At 41.8% G+C, this 21,591-nt stretch overlaps 1 protein-coding gene across 13 annotated transcripts in view; it reads right to left on the minus strand.

Annotated features, from left to right (window-relative positions):
* The window catches only part of Rdl (Resistant to dieldrin), an 82,789-nt gene extending 62,230 nt beyond the window's left edge, over window positions 1–20,559 (minus strand). For 8 of the 13 annotated variants that reach the window (XM_022063384.2, XM_022063380.2, XM_022063375.2 and 5 more), the window contains exon 1: window positions 20,125–20,558. In XM_022063384.2, the coding sequence (XP_021919076.2) occupies window positions 20,125–20,237 (113 nt within the window). In that variant the 5' untranslated portion in view covers window positions 20,238–20,558. Of the gene's footprint in view, window positions 1–20,124 lie in introns of all 13 variants that reach the window. The other 5 variants (XM_022063386.2, XM_022063381.2, XM_022063377.2 and 2 more) reach the window with 2 other exon arrangements.
* Window positions 20,560–21,591: the final 1,032 nt, after the last annotated feature.

Genomic DNA, 21,591 nt, shown 5'->3' on the forward strand with positions numbered 1-21,591 from the left:
TTGAGCTCCTGACAAACGAGAAGTCGATTCTGCTTCTGGTCCTCAGACAGGATGCGTCGCATGTGGAGTTCTTCCTTTAGAATCAGCTGACAGGTCCCATAGCCTATCTCAACAATATCGCACAAGTCGTTGATGGTACGACGTCGATCTTCGTGAATGGCCTGCCGAATCTTCGTAACATTTTCGGGCGTTGTGCTCGAAGATGGTCGTCCAGAACGCTCGTCATCATCGACAGAGGTTCGGCCATTTTTAAAACGTGAATGCCACACAAAAGTTTGCGGACTCCCCAAATGCTTGCTTTAGCATTTCATAGGTTTCCGTAGCCGTTTTGGCGAGTCTTTGGCAAGAGATTCAGGCAGAATCGCAGATGGTGCTTGACAGGCTGACAAAAGAAAGATTTCCAGGGATGCTTCCAGGCTTGGCAGCGGCGCTGGGATCGTTGTGTTCACTCCCAGGGGAACTACTTCGAGGGTGATGGATGAATTTAATACCTGAGATAAGTGTACGGGTTTTTATACGCGCAGTCTTGAAACTTTCCGATCGCACCTCGTAATAGGCATGTTTCGTGAGAACTGTAATGCGTTTATTTTCATCTGCATAATAGCTACTGACTTAGGCGAATAACTGGCGAGAGACGGTATGAGCCTCACCGAAAGAAAGATAAATTTATACCATTTTGTCTATTGGGAAGTCCTGTGTGAGCCAAAATAATTAAGAGAATTTATGTGCATATCTGGTATACACCTACCTGGAACGTTTTGTGGTGATGAAGCTGTCGTTAAAGTACGCTTGCTAATTACTGTCTCTTAAATAACATGTTATTTTCTAATTTAGGTCGATGTATCAATGAAATACTCGACAAGATTTGTTCCGCCTTCAGCACGTGTACTTCTGATGTGGCGATAATAAAACGACGTATTAGCACGTCTCGTTTCATCTCGGTTTCTGCTCTTGCGTTACTTCAGGTCGTATATGACACTTCATTATTTTTATGGAGCAATATTCATTAGTTGCTGCTTAAATTAGCCACTCGAGGGAGACTGGCCTTAATAGCAGTTGGCAGCATACCAGACTATCCAATAATGCTCCTGATAGCTTAGCTTCTATTCTGAAACTTAATTTTCGCACTAGAAAATTCTACGATTTACCACCGATGTCTCTCTCCAGGGGGAGCGTTTTTTGAGCAGCTCGCCGCGGTATGCGATTGTCATGTCCTGAAGGACGAGTCTGTTCCCTGGAGTGAGGGAGGGATAATTAATTACCTTAATATCGAAGCCGTTCATAAGATAATTAGCTTCTCACAATTAAATCTTTAAAACCGACGATCATTTAAAAAAATGTTTAAATTTTAAATTCGTGCAAACAACTCGTTTCCATGACGACTTATTATTATTAAGTGTTCTGTCTTACGACAGGTCCATTGCTCTGCCCAAAAAGAGCTCTCCAGTTGTCCCTATTCTCGGCTTCTCGCTTTAATTCCTGGAACGTCATCTTCTTTCCTTGTTTAAGGTCGTCGGTTAGCTGTATCAATCTTCTTCCCAGTCCTCGCTTTCCTTCAACCTGGCCTTCGATGATATCACTCAGTAATCCATTCCTTCTCATAATATGTCCCAGCCAGTTAGCTTTCCTTCGTGTAATCGCCTGCAGAATGCTTCTTTGCTTGTTGACTCTCCTCAATACTTCTTCGTTGGTCACTCGATCCGTCCACGTGATCTTCTCTATTCTTCTCCAACACCACATTTCGAAACTCTCCAGGTATTTCTGTTCCTTCTTCCTGAGTGTCCAAGTCTCTGCTCCATACGTAACACTTCACTAGTCTCTTCTTCATCTCCAAGCCCAACTTGCTAGTGAGTACAACTGGATTAATATTGTTTAGGAAATTAATCGATGTAAACACTGAGAATTATCATAAAGACATAAATACAAAGTAGAGAGTTGATGTTTGTTAACGCAGGTGGTGCGTATATATACCACTGGGCTATTAAAGGATAAGGAACAATGCGTGAAAATAAACTTAACGTTTACTGGACCAAGTAGAGAAAACATTGGATATTGATTATAAAAGTAGCTCGGAGTCGTGTCTGTATGGGACGAAAATTTAAAAGACGGCTGAAAACTCGGAGTGCAGAGGGGTGATTTCCTTTGAAGTGTATCCGTGTAAAATGAGATGGTTGTCGTTGAAGAGGGAGTTCGCTGTCGGCTGACGAAGGAGCATCTGTAGGCGGAATGCGTTGTCTTCGAGGGTCCTCGAAGCTCAGAAGGCATTCCGTCTACACAGTGTGACAGAGACAGTTCTCAATTTTAACACCCGGCAACAAGTACGGACGCCACATACCATATACAAGGCTTAAACACTTTTAAGGTTCTTACATCTGACAGCTCTATCGGGTTCCCGTATTATGATCGTCTTCAGGGTTGTTGCGCTGTATAGTCTGGCAGAAATCTACCGACGTTTCAGGGCGTACGTTCTGATGAGCATGTCCGAAACGTCGGTAAAATTGTACGAGGTTACACGGCGCAGTGTTTTAGAAGGTTGTAAACTCCCACTCTGAAACTGGTTTCTTCCCTCAGGGTGAGAGGCCACGCACAACCCACAAAAACTTAACAAAAACTTAGTTGTGTTTAATTTATGATTTTGCCTGTACTGCTGTCGATATTAAGAATATGTGGATCCGTACCTCCACTTCACCGTGCTTCGGTGTGGCGTGATGCTTAGTTTCGCATTAGGGACGACTTTACCAAACCTTAATAGAACAATATGTGAGTTGGTGGTGTTGTGTGTTCGATATATCGAACTGATAGTACACGGGGTCAGATCGATATTTCGGAGGCTCTCTCTGCATGCTGTCTGGGGGTGGGGGGTGGGGGCGGAGAATAAGTTGTCGTCACGCGACGTGCGGAGCTGGTTGACTATGCTGCAGGAGCAGAGGCAGCTGGATAAACCTTACCTACGCAGACGGGGTAGGACGGCACCGCTCTCTGAAAATGCCAAGAAACTGTAATTTATGTTTGTCGGAACTGCATTTATCCTCCACCAACATACATAAGCACAAACGTGTGATTTGTTATGTTTAATTACAGTTGGCAGCTGGAACTTCCTTGTCCCTCGGTGGACTTCAGTTATTCGAATCCTGTTACGCGATTCTCTTATCCTGTGCTTTTGTTCTCTCGAGTTTTCTCAGTTTCTCCGTCTCTGGTCATGTTCGTAGGACACCGCGGAGCTGTTTACTGCAAAACGGAGACGTAAATAAGTGTGTTGGGGCTTATTTATTTGCCTGTGCAATGTTTGGGCACGTGGTAAGTAAGCCCATTCTGTTTTTACAACGAGACGAAGTGACCCTTGCGAGCTAAACTTGGACCAAATAGATTATAGAAGGCGTTGCATGTATAGAGTTGTAGGATGATATCATAAACAGCAAATGGGAATGGACCATTATGTATGTTTTATCGGAGAGACAAGTCGTTAACCTACGTTACTCAAGGGAAGGATGAGAAATTAATATAACAATTTTGTCTGTACAGAAAAAGAGAACCAATTGGAGGACCTAACCGTAGATGGAAGGATAATACTAAATCTTTATCTTAGATAAATAAGGTGTGATAATGTGAACCGGGCTCATCTTTCTATATTGTTTTTGTGGGCTGTAATGCCTTGTAGACTTTTAGGTAGATACCAGCATTTTATTGGAATATACTGCCTGCATTTTCAGCTCTGAAGAATATTAATTCTCCGCTGAGGAATCCCGTAATAAATATACGTCTCCTACAAAATATGACAGCGTCTCGGGAGATCCTATAAACGATGAATTGATACTGTATCAGGTAGTTAGGTCTAATACTTGGAAGGCTTGAGATAATTTTATTCTCACGTTATGTAATGTTTGTATTAATTTCTCAGATATCCCTAGTAATATCCTGTTTCTATTAAATATCAAAATTTGGAAAGACACAGTAGAAGACGTGAAGGGATTCTGTTATTTAGGAAGCAAAATCACAAAAGATGGACAAAGCAAGGAAGACATTAAAACAGATTAGAATAAGCGAAAAGAGCCTTTTTCAAAAAGAGAAGTCTACTAGTGTCAAACATTGACCTGGAATTAAGAAAGATTTTTCTGAAGTTGTATGTTTGGAGCACAGCGCTATAAGAAAGCGAAACATGGTCATTGGGAAAGCCAGAAAGGAGGATAGAAGCATTTGAAATGTTGAAAATTAAGTGGACTGATAAAGTACGAAATGAGCTGATCTTAGACAGGATAGGCGAAGGAAAAATCTTACGAGAAGAAGAGATAGGATGGTGGGACACATTCTGAGGCACCCAGGATTGGTTAATTTGGTAATGGAAGGAACAGTTGAAGGGAGTAATTTTAGGGGGAGACAACGATTGGAATTTGTTACGCAGGTTTTTGAGGATGTGGAAATGAAGAGATTGGCGCAAGATAGGCGAAAATGGGAGGACCACATCAAACCAGTCAAAAGACTGATGACAAACAAACAAAATGGAGGGAGAATATTTTAAGAATCTCTAAAGTTTAACATCACAATAATCAATCCTGATAACACGTTTCAGTAAACTAGCAAATTCGCATAGATTTTCATTTTACTTTCAGAATAAACCTGTCATCAAGAATAGAAGGACAAATGATGAAGTTTCTCATTACGCAGTTATCTCCTTTTTCTTCAGATTTTCTCTCCGTCTTAAGTCTGGATGCTGTGCTCACTGTTTCCAGTGCAATATTCTCTGAATCACCTTCGAAGAGAGTTCCATGTTGTTACTTGATAAATTAATGGCGTTCGTAAAATATGCAGTAGTGCATTCATCACTGTAAACTCCTTCACAAAACTCTCCACATTACACGCCTCTAACACCTAGCAACGTGCGTCTTCTTTAAAGTCGACTAGTGGTCGGGTGTGTATATAAATTTTCCTTGATGGACGTTTTCATATTTAATACAGAGAACCTTCGTTTCGTTATAAAATTAACAATGCATCAGACCGAGTAAGAACCCCTTTTCATTAGTAAGTTCAGAAGTTTTGGAATTTGATGAAACTCAGAGGTTCATCGCCGTGTTAACAACAGCTCGGTACTAGTTATTATTGTGGCCCAGACGAATACATTCCACACGCTAATAATATTACTTTATGATGCAATCTAATATCTTCCGATCTACGTTTAGGTCTTTCAAGTGACGTCTTACATTTTTTTAATTTCTACAAATATCATCTCATATATACATGCTACATGCACTGCCCATCTTCCACTCCCTTGATTAACTTATTAATACCAAGTGAATAGAGCAGTTGATTAAACGTCAATTAAGCATGTCGCTTATAAATTGTACTTGCTTTATCACAGTACATTTTGACGTAAAGTTTCTATTTACATGTCGGCCGGGCATTTCACACGTGGGGGTTGGGGGTGTAGCGGAATTCCTCAGACGCTACGGTCTCTCCAGAGACATTCACACTTCAACAGTTCAGTGCCATCGACTGACCGGTAAAGATCTGGATAAGTTGTGGCCGGGTCTTTTAAAAACGATGGCAGAAATTAAAATATTTTTCTGGGTAACTAATCGTCCAGAAATTAACAAATCTTATTGTACATAAACTTAGTTGTGTTTCACGTAACGTAAATAAGTTTAGTTAAAATCCACTGAGCCGTTCGTTTCTAACATCGTTTCTGCGCCACCCGGTATACGAGATGTTGAAACCAGTAGGGACGCCATAAAGCAGTTATACCAACAGTTGCAGTCAGACTGCAGATGAACACCCGCTGTGATGTTTGCAGTTACTGTTTGCTACAGATAGGGGTTAGGTTAGCCAGTTGGCAGCACTGCGGAATAATTTTCCTGTAGGAGTTTAATAATTGTTCGCTGCTTCTGAACATCACAGAATGAAACAGAAATTACAACCACTACAACAGAGTAATTTTTAGCGTGTTTTCCAGGTCACACAATCCGGTATCAGTACAATTCTTGCGTGTATTTGTAAGGCCTGCTACCAATACGGCGATCGGTGATTTTGATTAACGAAACCAGTCAACTTTAATGAATTTCTTTTAGGTCTAATTTTTTATTCCTTTTTTCAGCTGTTAATTATTGTCAAGCAGTCGTTAGAACAGACACGTCGTCCGTACGAACTTCTGAGGTGGAAACAACACCAACACTCGATAGGGTTCTGAAAATTAAACGTGTTACGACACCTCTTTGTAGGTCTCAAGACATCAACATGGAAACTTTCTGTCTCTTTCGCCAGTAGATAAGCCTTGAAGCTGTAAATATGAACTTGCTGAGGTCTTTTTCCCATACCTCAAACTTTTTCCTCACGCGTTACTTACTCATCGCCCTGATGATGGTAGAAGAAATTACTTTCGAAACATCGGTACTCTTATACTAGACTTAGTGGCGGAATAACACAGAAGGCCCTTATATTCACACTTACAGCCGTGAGAACTTAAAATGTAATGTAAATTACGCGTTGCCGATTGAACCAGTGACAAGTGTTTAATGCGAGGAACTGAGTTAGCTTCTGCACGGTTTGGCTGAAATATATTTTACGGACAAATATTTTTTTATTTTTTTTTTACGTTTTTGTTTAACGGTGGGAGGTAAGATTGCTATATCACGTGAATAATTTTGTAAATTTTAACGAGAAAATTATGCTCATCCTGACGTCATTATAGACACTAAATAATAAGATAATATGCGGCCTGTAATTAAGGCAGAACCATTGAAGTATGTGATTGCAGTTTGTATCTAAAATTAGCGCAGGAATGATCACAGCTCGAAGTAATTAATCGTATAGCAGGATCTTGCAGAAGGTGCTAATTACCGCGTCTCGTTATGCCAGAGCATTCCTAAGAGAGGGATTCAGTGCGTCGTTGAACGCTAACGTCGATGGATTCCATTTAATATTTCCATTTCTCTCATTTCGCTTTCAGTGGACAGTTAACGGTGAGATGGTTTACTAAATTATATTGTTACTAGTAAATTTCCCGTCAAGAATGACGGGAAAATCTTTTGTAATAAGCACGTTTACTGTGGTCATAATTATTATCCCATTCGGTTAAAATGTTCTCAACAGCATCAGATTATAATCACATGCGCGTACATAAATATTATCCATTAAGGTCAAAAGTCCCTTACCAGAAACTGATAACCAACAAACCAACTCTTGCTTGTTATATAAATAGATTGTTGGGATGGGGTGAGGCTTTGTTTCTATGGACCTGCGGGCACTAGCAGCGGGTCCATTGTCCAGCCGCGGGTGATACATGAGTGAGTACAGGGCAACGATGGAAATATACTGACAGGGAAAATCGAGGGACCCGGTCAGAGAAACCCACGCCTTGTCACGCTGTTGGCTGCGAGCCCCATTGGTGCACTCCGACTTCAGTGGTGAGCAGCATGCGACTAACCACCTGAGCTATGACACAGCCCCCATTGCGGTGCCCGAATTTATAACTTGTGTTGGGCAAGGCCGTGGTCTAGGCAACACGGAGTTTTCCTCCGTGGCATCCCAACAATTACTACATTCACACACAGAAGAAGGCAATGGCAAACCACTTCTGGATCATCTGCCAAGAACGTATATGAACAGGTCCCAGTCCGAGAAAAGGATGGAAGGATCCTGTTCATATGGACCTGTCGTCAGACAGAACACTAAATAAATAATAAGATGAGGTGGTCTACCGGTTAGAACGCTGGCCTTGTAATCCTGGGGTCTCGGGTTCGATTCCCGGCGGTGCCCGAATTTATAACTTGTGTTGGGCAAGGCCGTGGTCTAGGCAACACGGAGTTTTCCTCCGGGGGCTTCCCCGGTTTCTCCGTGGCATCCCATTCACACACAGAAGAAGAGCAATGGCAAACCACTTCTGGATCATCTGCCAAGAACGTATATGAACAGGTCCCAGTCCGAGAAAAGGATGGAAGGATCCTGTTCATATGGACCTGTCGTCAGACAGAACACTAAATAAATAAAAGCCATGATAGCTCAGCCTGTACAAGAGACTTGAGGCGAAGCTCGAAGTTAGAGGTTCGATTCTCGACTGAGACAGGACGTTTGTTATTCTGCTGTAGGCCCCACTGGGGGCCCCATGTACAGTCGGTACAGTGACATTTTCCCGGGAAGGTGCGGCCCGACCTTCAAGCTGACAGTTTATCTGAATGTAGAGCCGTGATTATGAATGCTTGGGTTTTTATCCCAACTGCTCCAAACATCGAGAAAATCGCTTTAATTTTAACCGCGACCTTCTTAAAACACAGTAAAGATTTACGGAATGTTTTATAGCAAACATTAGTTACACAGATGAGACATTTTCTGATGTTCTTAATAAACTAGCCAATGGCTTCGCTGTAAATACAAGTATCACGTAATATGCTTATAAAAATGTGATAATAATCTGTAATAACTCAATCTTCTGTTGCATTTATCCTTCAAAGCCACGTTACGCCTGTCGGAAACGGCGTTAAACTGGACGTATCTCTGAATACGGCGTTAGTAAGGTCAGCCCTGAGTTACTGACAACGTCGTTAAATAAACCACGAACCACTTACCCAAAGGGAAAGTTGCGGACTGCGAGTATTTCGGAAAATAGTTCTGGGGGCAAGTAATTGGACTTTATGAGGGACTTAATAATTTTCTATGTCCATGGTCACGCTGTGGGTGTTGGAAATTGTCAAGGCATGCAAGTGGCTTACTCGTTCGCTCAGCACAAAAATACTTAGACCACACATAAAATATAAAAATGCCACAAAATGCTCACCGCAATTGGAAGCTGGTAATACAGAAATTGGAAATGCTTACAGTGCCATTTAGAACCGCCAATCTAAGCTAATAAGCAACTCTGTGTTCGTGGAAGCCACTCATATTTTCGTCTGTAACTAAGTAACTCCATGTTTCATAACCCTTCTTATTGAATCCCGAATGTTCATTACCGTGCTCACAAGAGCCTGCCACAGGTCCATATTCTGTGAAAAACGAATCCAATTTACACCGTCCCATCATGCTACCCTAAGGTACATTTTAATATTATCCTTTAATTTATGCCTTGGTGGCACAAATGGACTCTTTCCGTCTGGTTTTCTTACTAAAATCACATGCACTTACCATGCGTGCTACTATCTGATAATTCTAGTGACTTATGGTGAAAAGTGTCTGCCACGGTGGTCTAGCGGTCAGAACACTAGCCTTGTAAGCCTGGGGTCCCGGGTTCAATTCCCGGTGGTGCTCAGATTTATAACTTGTGTTGGGCAAGGCCGTGGTCTAGGCAACACGGAGTTTTCCTCCGTGGCATCCCAACAATTACTCCATTCACACACAGCAGAAGGCAATGGCAAACCACTTCTGGATCATCTGCCAAGAACGTATATGAACAGGTCCCAGTCCGAGAAAAGGATGGAAGGATCCTGTTCATATGGACCTGTCGTCAGACAGAACACTAAATAATAATAAGGTGAGGTGGTCTAGCGGTTAGCCTTGTAATCCTGGGGTCTCGGGTTCGATTCCCGGCGGTGCCCGAATTTATAATTTGTGTTGGGCAAGGCCGTGGTCTAGGCAACACGGAGTTTTCCTCCGTGGCATCCCAACAATTACTCCATTCACACACAGAAGAAGGCAATGGCAAACCACTTCTGGATCATCTGCCAAGAACGTATATGAACAGGTCCCAGTCCGAGAAAAGGATGGAAGGATCCTCTTCATATGGACCTGTCGTCAGACAGAACACTAAATAATAATAAGATGAGGTGGTCTAGCGGTTAGAACGCTGGCCTTGTAATACTGGGGTCTCGGGTTCGATTCCCGGCGGTGCCCGAATTTATAAATTGTGTTGGGCAAGGCCGTGGTCTAGGCAACACGGAGTTTTCCTCCGTGGCATCCCAACAATTACTCCATTCACACACAGAAGAAGGCAATGGCAAACCACTTCTGGATCATCTGCCAAGAACGTATATGAACAGGTCCCAGTCCGAGAAAAGGATGGAAGGATCCTGTTCATATGGACCTGTCGTCAGACAGAACACTAAATAAAAAAAATGGTGAAAAGTAAGAATTATAGGCTCTCATTACGAACTTTTCTGCAGTCCAGAGTAAGTTCTGACCTTCTATGTCCAAATATTCTCTTCAGCACTCAACCTGCGTTCTTCCCTTGACACGAGAGATGAAGTCTTACGCTCGTGCGTTCTGAAGCAGCAGTTGGCAGGGGATTGTAGTGGTTTATTATTTTGACATGTCAGATCGATGGCCGAATTCAGAATTGAAGTACTGAAATACGGTTCCCTGCACATTAATCCAATTCGTATTTTGATTTCACGAACTCTTAATATGTATTCGAAGGTCCGCCTTCGTGTCCTCGTGTCACAGGAAGGCTGCGTCGCTGCGTCGAGCCGTGCCTGGCGCTACGGCGGGGTGAGGCGGGGTGGAGTGGGAGAATCGAACTCAGGTGTGACGTCATGACACGCCCCTCGAGTGTCGCAGTGGTGACAACCATAGCGTAATACTGGTCTCGATCCTCCCCGACACTAACTCTCTTTTCATTGCATCACTGATCGTGAAACAGACCCACTGCCATGCCAACTGACCTTGGTGCTTATCCGTAAAAGCATTTTGTTTCTGTGAAAGTGGTGGTGGTTAGCAGTAATTTTATGTACGGAGTTTAATGGTGTTGAAAACCCGTTGACATTCAGCGGGAAATGATTTTATTTCGTAACTTTATCCCTCCCTTCGCCTTCCTTCTCGCTGCCTCCCCTCCCCCGTTTGTACCGTCATCTTCTTTACTATTTTTTTTTAAATAATTCCTTTCAGATTTCTTCCAAACTCACGCAATGTCGAGAACTGTCATAGCAGGCGTAGTCTGTAGCAAATCTAAAACACTTATACTGCAGGAATGTCTCCCAAAACAGCGTCGTTGGCGAAAGATTTCACCTTTGACTACGCGTTGTGTAATGACGGCTTTCGACCGAGGTCTGCACCCATTTAGATATCCCTTATCTGACCGCAAACGAACATCAAATTGGCTTTTATGTAATGCGGCCGTAGGCCTGCTAACTGGGTGTGCTCCACTGCCAGGGCTCGTATACCAATTATGTCGTGTTCTTGTGAACGCGAGGTAACAGAATATAACCGGATTACTGGCTGTTATAAAGTGAGGTTTTACGTGCCTTTTCCCAGTCTCCCTGTAGGCGTACCAGAATTCAAATATGCAGCGAAGTTCTTGTTCCAAATCCTTATCAACCAAATTAGGCGGCCAGATGGTTGCATTTTAGTCGGGGAACTTAACCCAGAAATCTTGTATAGTGACAGCACCTTTTGTGGTTTTCCTCAGTTCCCATAGGTGGTTACTCAGGTAAAAATGTTTTAAAAAGTAGTAATTACTTCTTAAAAGGAATATAATACTGTTTTCTGGAACCCGGAGTCTGAGTCTTTTAAGACCTGGGACGACATTTAACCTTTCCAGTCTAGTTAATGTCAGGTGACAAATGATGATAATGTATTGACACTCCACGGAAGTTTAATAATGATTATTTTCAAAGCAATATGCTACATAAAAACTACTTTCTTCTGGGATGTTATGTGGCGTAGTCTGGTAGAAATTGGTTGACGTTTCGGAGGTGCTTAAAGTCTGTATCATCAGGGCGATGAATCTTCGGTCAACATCTACCAGATTACACGGCGCAACATCCCAGTCTTCTTCATGCTGACCGCCATGGGGTATCTGTAAACTCAACTGAGATGTTACTTAATTTCGTTTGTTTTGTGCTTAAATATAAATGTTTTTTCATGTCTTGTGCGATTTTGTGTAGTTAAGAGGTCTTGCGACGGGCCAACCCGCCTCTCCATCGACTCCTGACAAATGTCGAGAAGTTTCCAAAATCTGACAGAAAATTTTCATAACTCTCGATTTTGACATTCCAAGTTATAAGTTGGTTATTAAGGCTTTGACCGGGATGTTCTTATGTTAAATCTTATGTGGTACCGCCTGATTCGACTTCTAATGGTTAAGTGAAGTGTTTTCTTCGCGGTACGGTCTGGATTCGTAAATATTATGAAGACGAGCTTCGACTTCAAAAGGTTAACCAGCTGATTTTCGTAATGGTGAGGTGTAGTGTTTTCTTCGCGGTACGGACTGAATTCATAAATAATATTCAGACGATCTTCGGCTTCAAAGGGTTAAAAAACCGTGGTCTATTTAAAACTACCTTGAAAGCGGTGACCCGATTGTTCTGTTTGATTAGTTTAGTGCACGAGAGGTTACGAATTGAACATCAGTCTTCGAAATTGCTATCGTTTCCTGTCCGTCTGCTTCGAGTGTCGCATGGATTCGCGACACACGGCAATCTCACATTTGTCATTCGACTAAGCTACAATTCTCCCATGATTACGATAGGAACAAAAAGTACGGCTTCTCCTACCGCTAGTGCGTGCCTTTGAAAGCTATCGTAGCTAATCTGTTCTGTGTGAAATTGCTTTCATATTTTCTTTTCTTCTGCAAACGAGGGGTCGTTATAGCAGGTTCTGCTATTGTCTCAGTCGTCGTGACTTTCCGTCTCTTAGTTTGAAAGGCGTTTTAACGCCGGTTACCGCGGTATTTCCTCGATTTGTCATAATGACATGGCTTTGTGCTGTTCCAGGTCTCTGATTTAGCTCACATTTGTCTTCCGGTCAGCGCAAACATCGACGTACAGAGTTTCTTGCACAGACTAACACATGGTACGGTTTAGTGGTCAGCTCTCCTACTTGTCACTTGGGAGGTCCCAGGTTCTGCGTGAAAATGCCATAAATTCTTTCTTAGAATGGTTACGACCACTTCCTTCCACGTATTTTCAATTTCGTCGTTTGTAGTCACAAAATAATCCAAACTTCATAACTTGAATTTTGACTTTTGATCTGTACGAGTGTCAAACGTGGTCCCTCGAGTTAACAGAGAGACTTGAAGAAGTGAAGAGTTATGTCTGCGAAATGCCGAGACAGAACATTAAATAATCATCATCATGAAGATTTCCGTCTTCTGGGTTGTTGCGCTGTGTAGTCTGGTTGATGTTAACCAACGTTCATCGCCCTGATGACGGAGGCAGTATGACCTCTGAAACGTCGGTTAACATCGACCAGACTACACAGCGCAACAACCCAGAAGACAGAAATCTTCATACTCTGATGACGGAGGCAGTATGACCTCTGAAACGTTGGTTAACATCGACCAGACTACACAGCGCAACAACCCAGAAGACAAAAATCTTCATACTCTGATGACGGAGGCAGTATGACCTCTGAAACTTTGGTTAACATCGACCAGACTACACAGCGCAACAACCCAGAAGACAGAAATCTTCATACTCTGATGACGGAGGCAGTATGACCTCTGAAACGTTGGTTAACATCGACCAGACTACACAGCGCAACAACCCAGAAGACAAAAATCTTCATACTCTGATGACCGAGGCAGTATGACCTCTGAAACTTTGGTAAACATCGACCAGACTACACAGCGCAACAACCCAGAAGACAGAAATCTTCATACTCATCGCCCTGATGACGGAGGCAGTATGACCTCTGAAACGTCGGTAAACATCGACCAGACTACACAGCGCAACAACCCAGAAGACAAAAATCTTCATACTCTGATGACGGAGGCAGTATGACCTCCGAAACGTTGGTAAACATCGACCAGACTACACAGCGCAACAACCCAGAAGACAAAAATCTTCATACTCTGATGACGGAGGCAGTATGACCTCTGAAACTTTGGTAAACATCGACCAGACTACACAGCGCAACAACCCAGAAGACAAAAATCTTCATACTCTGATGACGGAGGCAGTATGACCTCTGAAACTTTGGTAAACATCGACCAGACTACACAGCGCAACAACCCAGAAGACAGAAATCTTCATTCTCACCGCTGTGAGAACCTCAAGTCTTACAATCATCATCATCATTCCCAGTCATTCAGTTATTCCAAGTTGCATAATCAATGCAGCTTCGTCAATTAACCTAAGACGCTGTCAACCTTTTTCTCCTGCCGCAAGAATTCGTGTGTCTACGAAACACGAATTCCGTGCGAAACCTTCGTTAATGTAGCTGGAAGTTTTCGTCTCTTGGTCTTCCGGAAATTCTGCTACGTCACCGGAAACATAAACAAACCATATCTGTTCTTGCTGTGCGATTCAAGTGGGAGGAACAGTCGATTGAGTGCGATGTCAGCGTGTCTCATTATCGGCTTGATGTCGTCGAATTCTGGTACGACTTGTTCCAGCCAGGGAAACGAGAGGCGGAGTGAATTACGTATGACAGAAATTCCGAGGTAAACTCATTTCGTACTTTGCTGTTAGTGATACTTTAAATTTACATTGCGGTAACGCCGTGGTAATAATTTCCACAGTTGCCACGGATAAACTTTGCTCTTAAACGAGGACGACACTTGTTATGTGCAGATTTATGAATAGACTTAACAAGTAGATCACTTGATATTAGTGAAGACTCTCGTATTATGTTGAGCGAAGTATTTGTGTTCTTGAATGTTGTGTAAGAAAACAGCTCGTTTAAAAGAATGAAAGAATGTGTTTATGAAGAAGATTCTGAAGGACATTGTTCCACCCAAGTCGATGACTGACTGGAATATGCATCGATAACGCGCAACTCCGTCTTATCCCAAGAAATTGTTCCGACTCAGCAAAAAATTTCAATTAAGAAAATTATTTATAATAATACGGGTTCCGGCTTTTCTCAGCCTGCATATTTTTATATTGATTTCCAATGTACAAAACTTCCTGTCTTCAGGGACAATAGTCTTCAGTATATTTTATAGTGGCTTTCAGTTCTTTGGAAGTTTTATTTACTTCAGAAAACGTAAATCACAAAGCACAGGCACAGTAGCTTCACAACTTGTATATTTATTTATTATTTCAGTCTATACACAAACTTAATTTTAATTTTTAAATGTTGTTGTTAAAATTAAAATTAAAATTTAGCGCCTTTCATCGTTATTACGATGTTACAATTTTCAGCGCTTATTATTTTACGACATGTTTCGATGCTATTGCATCATCCTCAGGTTTTTTATTGTTATTTTCATCTTTAATTGTTTCACAGAATAATGAACAACTGACCAAAAATATGCAAAACACTACGAAGATCAAAAGGAAGAAATCTACAAAACAAATAAATCAATAAAAGCTTGCATTAATAAATATATATTAGTTTTAAAGATGAAAATAACAATAAAAAAACCTGAGGATGATGCAATAGCATCGAAACATGTCGTAAAATAATAAGCGCTGAAATGTAACATCGTAATAACAATGAAAAGCGCTAAATTTTAATTTTAATTTTAACAACAACATTTAAAAATTAAAATTAAGTTTGTGTATAGACTGAAATAATAAAATAAATATATACTGAATTTCAACACAAACATGACGCATCTAAACTACAAATTCACAACTTGTGTTCTGTTGTATTTTACTAAACATGCACTTGATTTATCGAACACCAAGGCTGAGAAATTACCACTCTTGTTTCGTATCGGAAGGTCCTGGGTTCATATCTCAATCCGTACACCAACTATCCTCGCTGATAGTGGTTTTCTTCAATTCCACCAAACAAATTCCAGGATAATATCTTAAACGCCTTCCTTCCACATCTTTTTCTACTCTTTATTCGTAATATTGGATGTTTTATAGTCTTGAGTTACAGTCAGCGTCGTTGAATAAAGTGACAAATGTTCTGTACTGGAAAGCGCTTAGAATAGAAGGTGTGTAAGATACTAATTTATTGAATGAGGCACTGTCTTGAGGTTATAGACGAAGTTTCTGTGGTCCTCGTGTAACGCAAAGATGACCTCTTTGAAGTCTATTGGCAATTATATGTCCAACCTGTTTCAAAAATCGGTATTTTTGCATTTAGTAAACCGCCACGGTGGTCTAGCGGTTAGAACGCTGGCCTTGTAATCCTGGGGTCTCGGGTTCGATTCCCGGCGGTGCCCGAATTTATAACTTGTGTTGGGCAAGGCCGTGGTCTAGGCAACACGGAGTTTTCCTCCGTGGCATCCCAACAATTACTCCATTCACACACAGAAGAAGGCAATGGCAAACCACTTCTGGATCATCTGCCAAGAACGTATATGAACAGGTCCCAGTCCGAGAAAAGGATGGAAGGATCCTGTTCATATGGACCTGTCGTCAGACAGGACACTAAATAATAATAAAGTTTCTTATGATTATTACTGTAACCAGCGGTTATTTTCTTAACAGCGATAATCAGTTGTATTTTCTATGCCTTCCACTGAAGATGAGTGGTAATCTTCACCTCATGTACACTGTAGATGGTAATAATTTTGTAGTGTCGGTGGTAACTACATTGACCACCTATGCACTGAGACAAGATTCTAACACACAGCCCGCTCTTCGTGCAGTATGTATAACATGGTTAATTTTAGGGAAGTTTGGTGTGAGGGTATGTGTAATCTGAGCAGAGGAAACAAGAAAGCGTATATAAGTTTGATTAGAAAAACTCGTAGTGAGCATAGATTCTGAGATATAGTCGTGTGTTGGAAGGGTAACAGTATTATACTGTGCCTTAGGGAAATATCTTGAGCAGATCTGAATTTGATTGAACTGGCTTAGTACAGAATCCGGTGGTGGGTTTTCGCGTGAAGTTTATTGAAGTTCAGCTCCCAAAACAACACGGAGTTTCTTGAATAATTGAATGACTATGGGTTATTCAGGGAACACACTGTGGTAAGGCGGAAGTTAATTAGTTTGGTAATGACGTCACCAACACCATGGAGCAGAGCCCCGTTGAGAATCTGATATCCTATGAATTAGTCAAGAAATGTCTTGTCTTTTATGTGTACCCGAAGATCCATTTTCGTGTTCAGAAGAACCTACCACTGTTCATACACTTAGCCAGCCGAATCAGTCTACAGCTTTACACATTATGTAGGCACAACTTTAATGTTATCCACTTCAAGGTCATCCGGTTTGTCCTACAGATTTTGAACTCATTTATAAACTTGTCAACGAGTGAATTGTTCTCTGGTCATGCTAGTTATTTTTATGTGATTTGTTTTGATAAAATTAATTTTAAAGAAGGCGCGATTCTCCATTAGCGTTTTATTTTTCAGGTGTGTAATAACATTCGAAACGAAGTAAAGTAGACGTGGTCATTACTAGGTTTTCGAATATTGCTTGTATTATAAAGCCTCATGCAACGAAAAATTCAGCTGATTCCTTTTACTTTCGCGTTCGATGCAAATTAAATTTAAGACAGTTACTCATTGAGTGCATGAAATTTGATTTAAATTTGCCGGTGAAATCTCTGCTTAAAATTTCAAGGTCTTTAACCTTAGGAAACTATAAGTTTATCTAAAGAATAGGCTATTTAAGCATTCGGTCCGTACCTCAAAGAAAACATTGCGTCTCCATTACAAAGACAAGTTGTTTAATGCTGTTTAGGGAAGTATTTACTGTTTGTTATGAAACTGTATCCACAAATACAGACTCTTGGAAAAGTTCAGAGTTCCTGAATGCTAAGAATTTGGTAAGCATGGTTACCACTGTGATTCAAAAGATAAACTAATGCTCTGTTTTTCACCACTCATAAGCTTAATGTATTTCGTCGATCGATGCTGTACATCCTCTCCATCAGGCACGGCGTCATTAAATTAATAAAATTTACCCGTAAACATGTCCATATCACGCTATGAGGGCGTATGGGTTAATGGAGGTAAACCTCCACACGAAGAAGGCTGTCTTCTGGGATTGAGACGCCTTGTAGTCTGGTTGATACTGACAGATGTTTCAGAGGAGCTTACTGCTTACATCATCAGGGTAACCAGACTACAGGACATAGCATCGGAGAAGACAGCTCTCCGCGTAGTCGTCGCTTTGAGTATCTGGAATCAAAATTCCAAGCATTGCTGGCTGGAAATGGTCGATCAAATCTGTGCTATGAGACTTCAGCCCTACTGGATCTTGATATGAAAATATGGGTCTTAAGGTAGTTTTATGTATAATACAAACAACGTAAAATCGCGAGAGTTTTGGGGACCTCCCCCGTCAGTATCGACGCAAATAGATCGGCATACAAATCCCTACAGATAACATCACGTAGGCTAAGACAAAGAGTTTAAAACCGACTATAATCGACGCTCTGACGTCACATGAGCCGACTGCTCTGAGGCCTTTAGGATACCAAAGTCTGACATTTTGTGCTTCAGAATCTGAAAGAAAATCTTGTAATCCTCCAAGGACCCCCAGTCTCTCATATTTCTGTTTGACTATTACATAACTATGATTCATGTGTCACTCTTTATGACAGTTATGCTGTTTGTATACCCATCATAGGCTGTTTATGAAGATGTAATTTGTATTTTTTACTGTCTGGATTCTAGACTTTTAATTATCACTGGAATTTATGCAAATATGTGCAGATTCATTAAGACACTGCCCATGAAGGGATGAATGTTAAGTCTCCGATCATAAATTTCATATTATCGTATTAAAATGTCCTTAAACCCTGATGATTGAGGCGACACTTTCGTCAGAACGCTGGTTACAACTTACAGGACAACCACAGTTGATCTCTTTGTGTCCCTGAGAAACTCATATCTTACATTACGAAGATAGTTATCAGAATTACTCCTGAAAAGTAAGTGGTAGCTTATGTATTAAGGCGTAAGTAACAGTTTGTTCTCACAATCAAGGATTCTGTTACTGTGTTTTTCTTAGAGTGTCATGTTTATGTCCACTAATACTGGGCCCTTGAAAATAATATTGACTTCAGACATTTTGTTTGACTTAATCACATCACGCAATCATGTGAACGTATCGATTTAAGGTCGTGTGTCCCGTGGGCATACGCGCATTTCAAGATGATTTCAGATCTTGTTGGTGTAATTACAATTCGGTATTTAGGTCATGATTCATATGACCCTGGTTCGGCCACCAATTTTGATACATCAGCGTGTCTTCGGTCACGTTTCTTTCATATTCGCTACCGCCAAACCATTTCCGAAACTGTAAATTCAGGAGCGTTTCGACGCCATGTTCGGCGTCGCGTAGTTTAATAAGTGACGTCACTAGGTTATCTGGATGTTCTCTTACATGCTGTTTGCTCAGCGTCTGGAACAGTTTGTTAGTTACACTTTTCCGTTGTGTGTTCGTGTATTCTTTCTTGATTTGTCGATGTAAGTTGAAATCAAAATCTTCTTTAGAACTGAACACAGATTGAGACAACACTAAGGTTTCAGATCAAACATATCGGTTGGTATGTAAATATATAGGAGGAGAAGTGTTGGGGTGTTGGACAATGTACAAGATAAGCTTTTGTGGTAAAACTGACAAAGGACATAAGACGAATCAATTTTATTTAGTATTCCATTCCAAATATAACTAAGTTATGATTATAAATACCGGAATTTGTGTAACGACTTGTCGCGTTGTTTCGATAATTCTCAGCGTTGCTACGTATGTGATATAGGTCTGCAGAATCAGTTTCAGGAAACACAGAACCTGACAGCGGGTAATCGGAAGTGTGTATTGATTTTGTGGACCTGTGTTCGATACTACATTAAGAAAGTGACGACGTTTTGAAATTAGGACGACGGATTCTCAAGGAATTTTACTGAAATGCTTGAATAATTGTGAGTGATGGCTGTAAAATTACGAGGAAGTCTAAATAATGTCTCTAATTTTATTTAATTACTTTAGAAATGTGCACGAAAAATGTTTTATAACTCGAAAATTGTATGATCATAAACGAGAAGTTATTGAAGCAGAGAGTTAACATAGAATTGTAGCTGCTTTGAGCAAGTTATAGTAAATGACCTTTAGGTGAAGGACAATGTTGAAGCCTAGACATACCCGACTATCTTACCTGACATTATTTTAAAATTAAGCTCTTCATACCTGTAATAGTTTAGATATAGAACCTGTACATGTTATAACTGTAATCCACCTCGACTGTTTTGATGAATTTAAAGTAGTCTTAAAAGTAAAATGAACCCCAGTTTAGGTCATGCATATGACGTCACGAATCTGAAAAGACTTTCCGCAGAGCGACCATGTGCCTGAATAGAAACATGCATTTATACGGGGTTTGAGAGCGCGCCCCACCCACTCGTCTACTTACGCGGCTAGAGCGAAAGGCCCAGATGTTCCGGGCCGAACGATGGACGATGCAGCTGCCAGAAGGATGATTCTCCAGGAGGCGGGTAGGTCGAGGCTCGCAGTGACGATCCGCATCTTTTCTTTGAGGTTACTTCTTCGTCTTCTACGATATAAGGAATGTGTCTGTACGGTCTAGACGACGAGAACGAGGTCCTCTGCACACGGATGTGGCGGCCACTTGCCTACAGGGCCCGCACTGTACCGTCCCGTCATCCTGAGACTAGGAGGTTTCGTATCACAGCGACCGCACTGATTTAGTTCTCAACACCACTGTCCCCCCGGCAGGCATTGGAAATGTTGATCAACGAACCCAGGGCCGGTTGAGGCTTGCGGGTACGGCATTTACCTATCTTCTTGAGGCCTCCCTCGACTTCAGTATGCCACCAGGTCCGTTCTGCCCTCCCCTCTCCCCCCTCTCTCAAAGTATCTGCCCTGCGCACAGAGCTGACTTGGGCTGGGGTCGAAACAGCACCCCCCCCCGCCGCCCCACAGTTACAGTTAGCCTGTCTGGTCCCAGCCCAGCCCTCGCAAGCTCCAAGTATTGATCCCCTGTATGCAGACCGCCCGGCAGAGCGCGTAGCCGGTACTGTTTGTGACACAGGGGACACACAGACAACAAGAGGGGGGTGTATGCTTCCAGGCAGGTCAGGAGCCTGCTTGGAGCCCCCTTGATTCTTCGCTGTAGGAATACGAGAGAAGGTGACGTCACGGCTACCCTGTGATCACAGGCCACTTGAGGTATCAACACCTGAGCCACAGGCTTGGACACTGGAACAACAGTTCTTTGTTTCGGGCCGCCTACAAGTGAAAGCTTACATCTGGCGAAGATAAAACCGATTTAAAAAAAAATATAATTAGGATAAAGTGACTTAAGTGTAGGAAGCTGCTCAGTAATCACGAATGTCCAGATTAAAACGTACCAAGTCTCTCCCCAGAGAATACTTTCATCGGGATCAACGCGCCCCCCCCCCCCCCCCCCCAGCACCAGACGGCAATCGCGTTCTAGAAATTTCGGAAAGAAAAACATTTGTGCGGGTTTCCGTAGTACAGGAGTGGAGGGATTGTCCCTGTTAGAAGAATTCGTGATGATACTGCCGTTTCTGTTACAGATTAAGTACAAATATAAGGAAGAGAATTTTATGTTCTCACGGAGGTGAATATGGAGATGGCTGTCTTGTTTACTGACGTATCAGAGATGCTGCCCGGATGATGGACGCAGCAAACACCTGTGAAACGTCAGTAAACGTATACAAGACTACGCGGTTCTATAACGCAGAAGACAGCTTTTTCTAGGTACAGTTGTATAAATTGCCACAACGATTGTTCAAATGCTGTCCGACTGTGTGACTGAACACAGCGGCATTCTTTAGTATATAAGGCGAGACGGGCTCGAATATCGTCCAGGAGCCCGACTCTCCCGAGTTCCTCG

This window comes from Zootermopsis nevadensis, unplaced genomic scaffold (assembly GCF_977971745.1).
Source record: "Zootermopsis nevadensis isolate Lab colony 2312 unplaced genomic scaffold, Znev_1.0 Znev_ptg000010l, whole genome shotgun sequence".
Classification (NCBI taxonomy): domain Eukaryota; kingdom Metazoa; phylum Arthropoda; class Insecta; order Blattodea; family Termopsidae; genus Zootermopsis; species Zootermopsis nevadensis.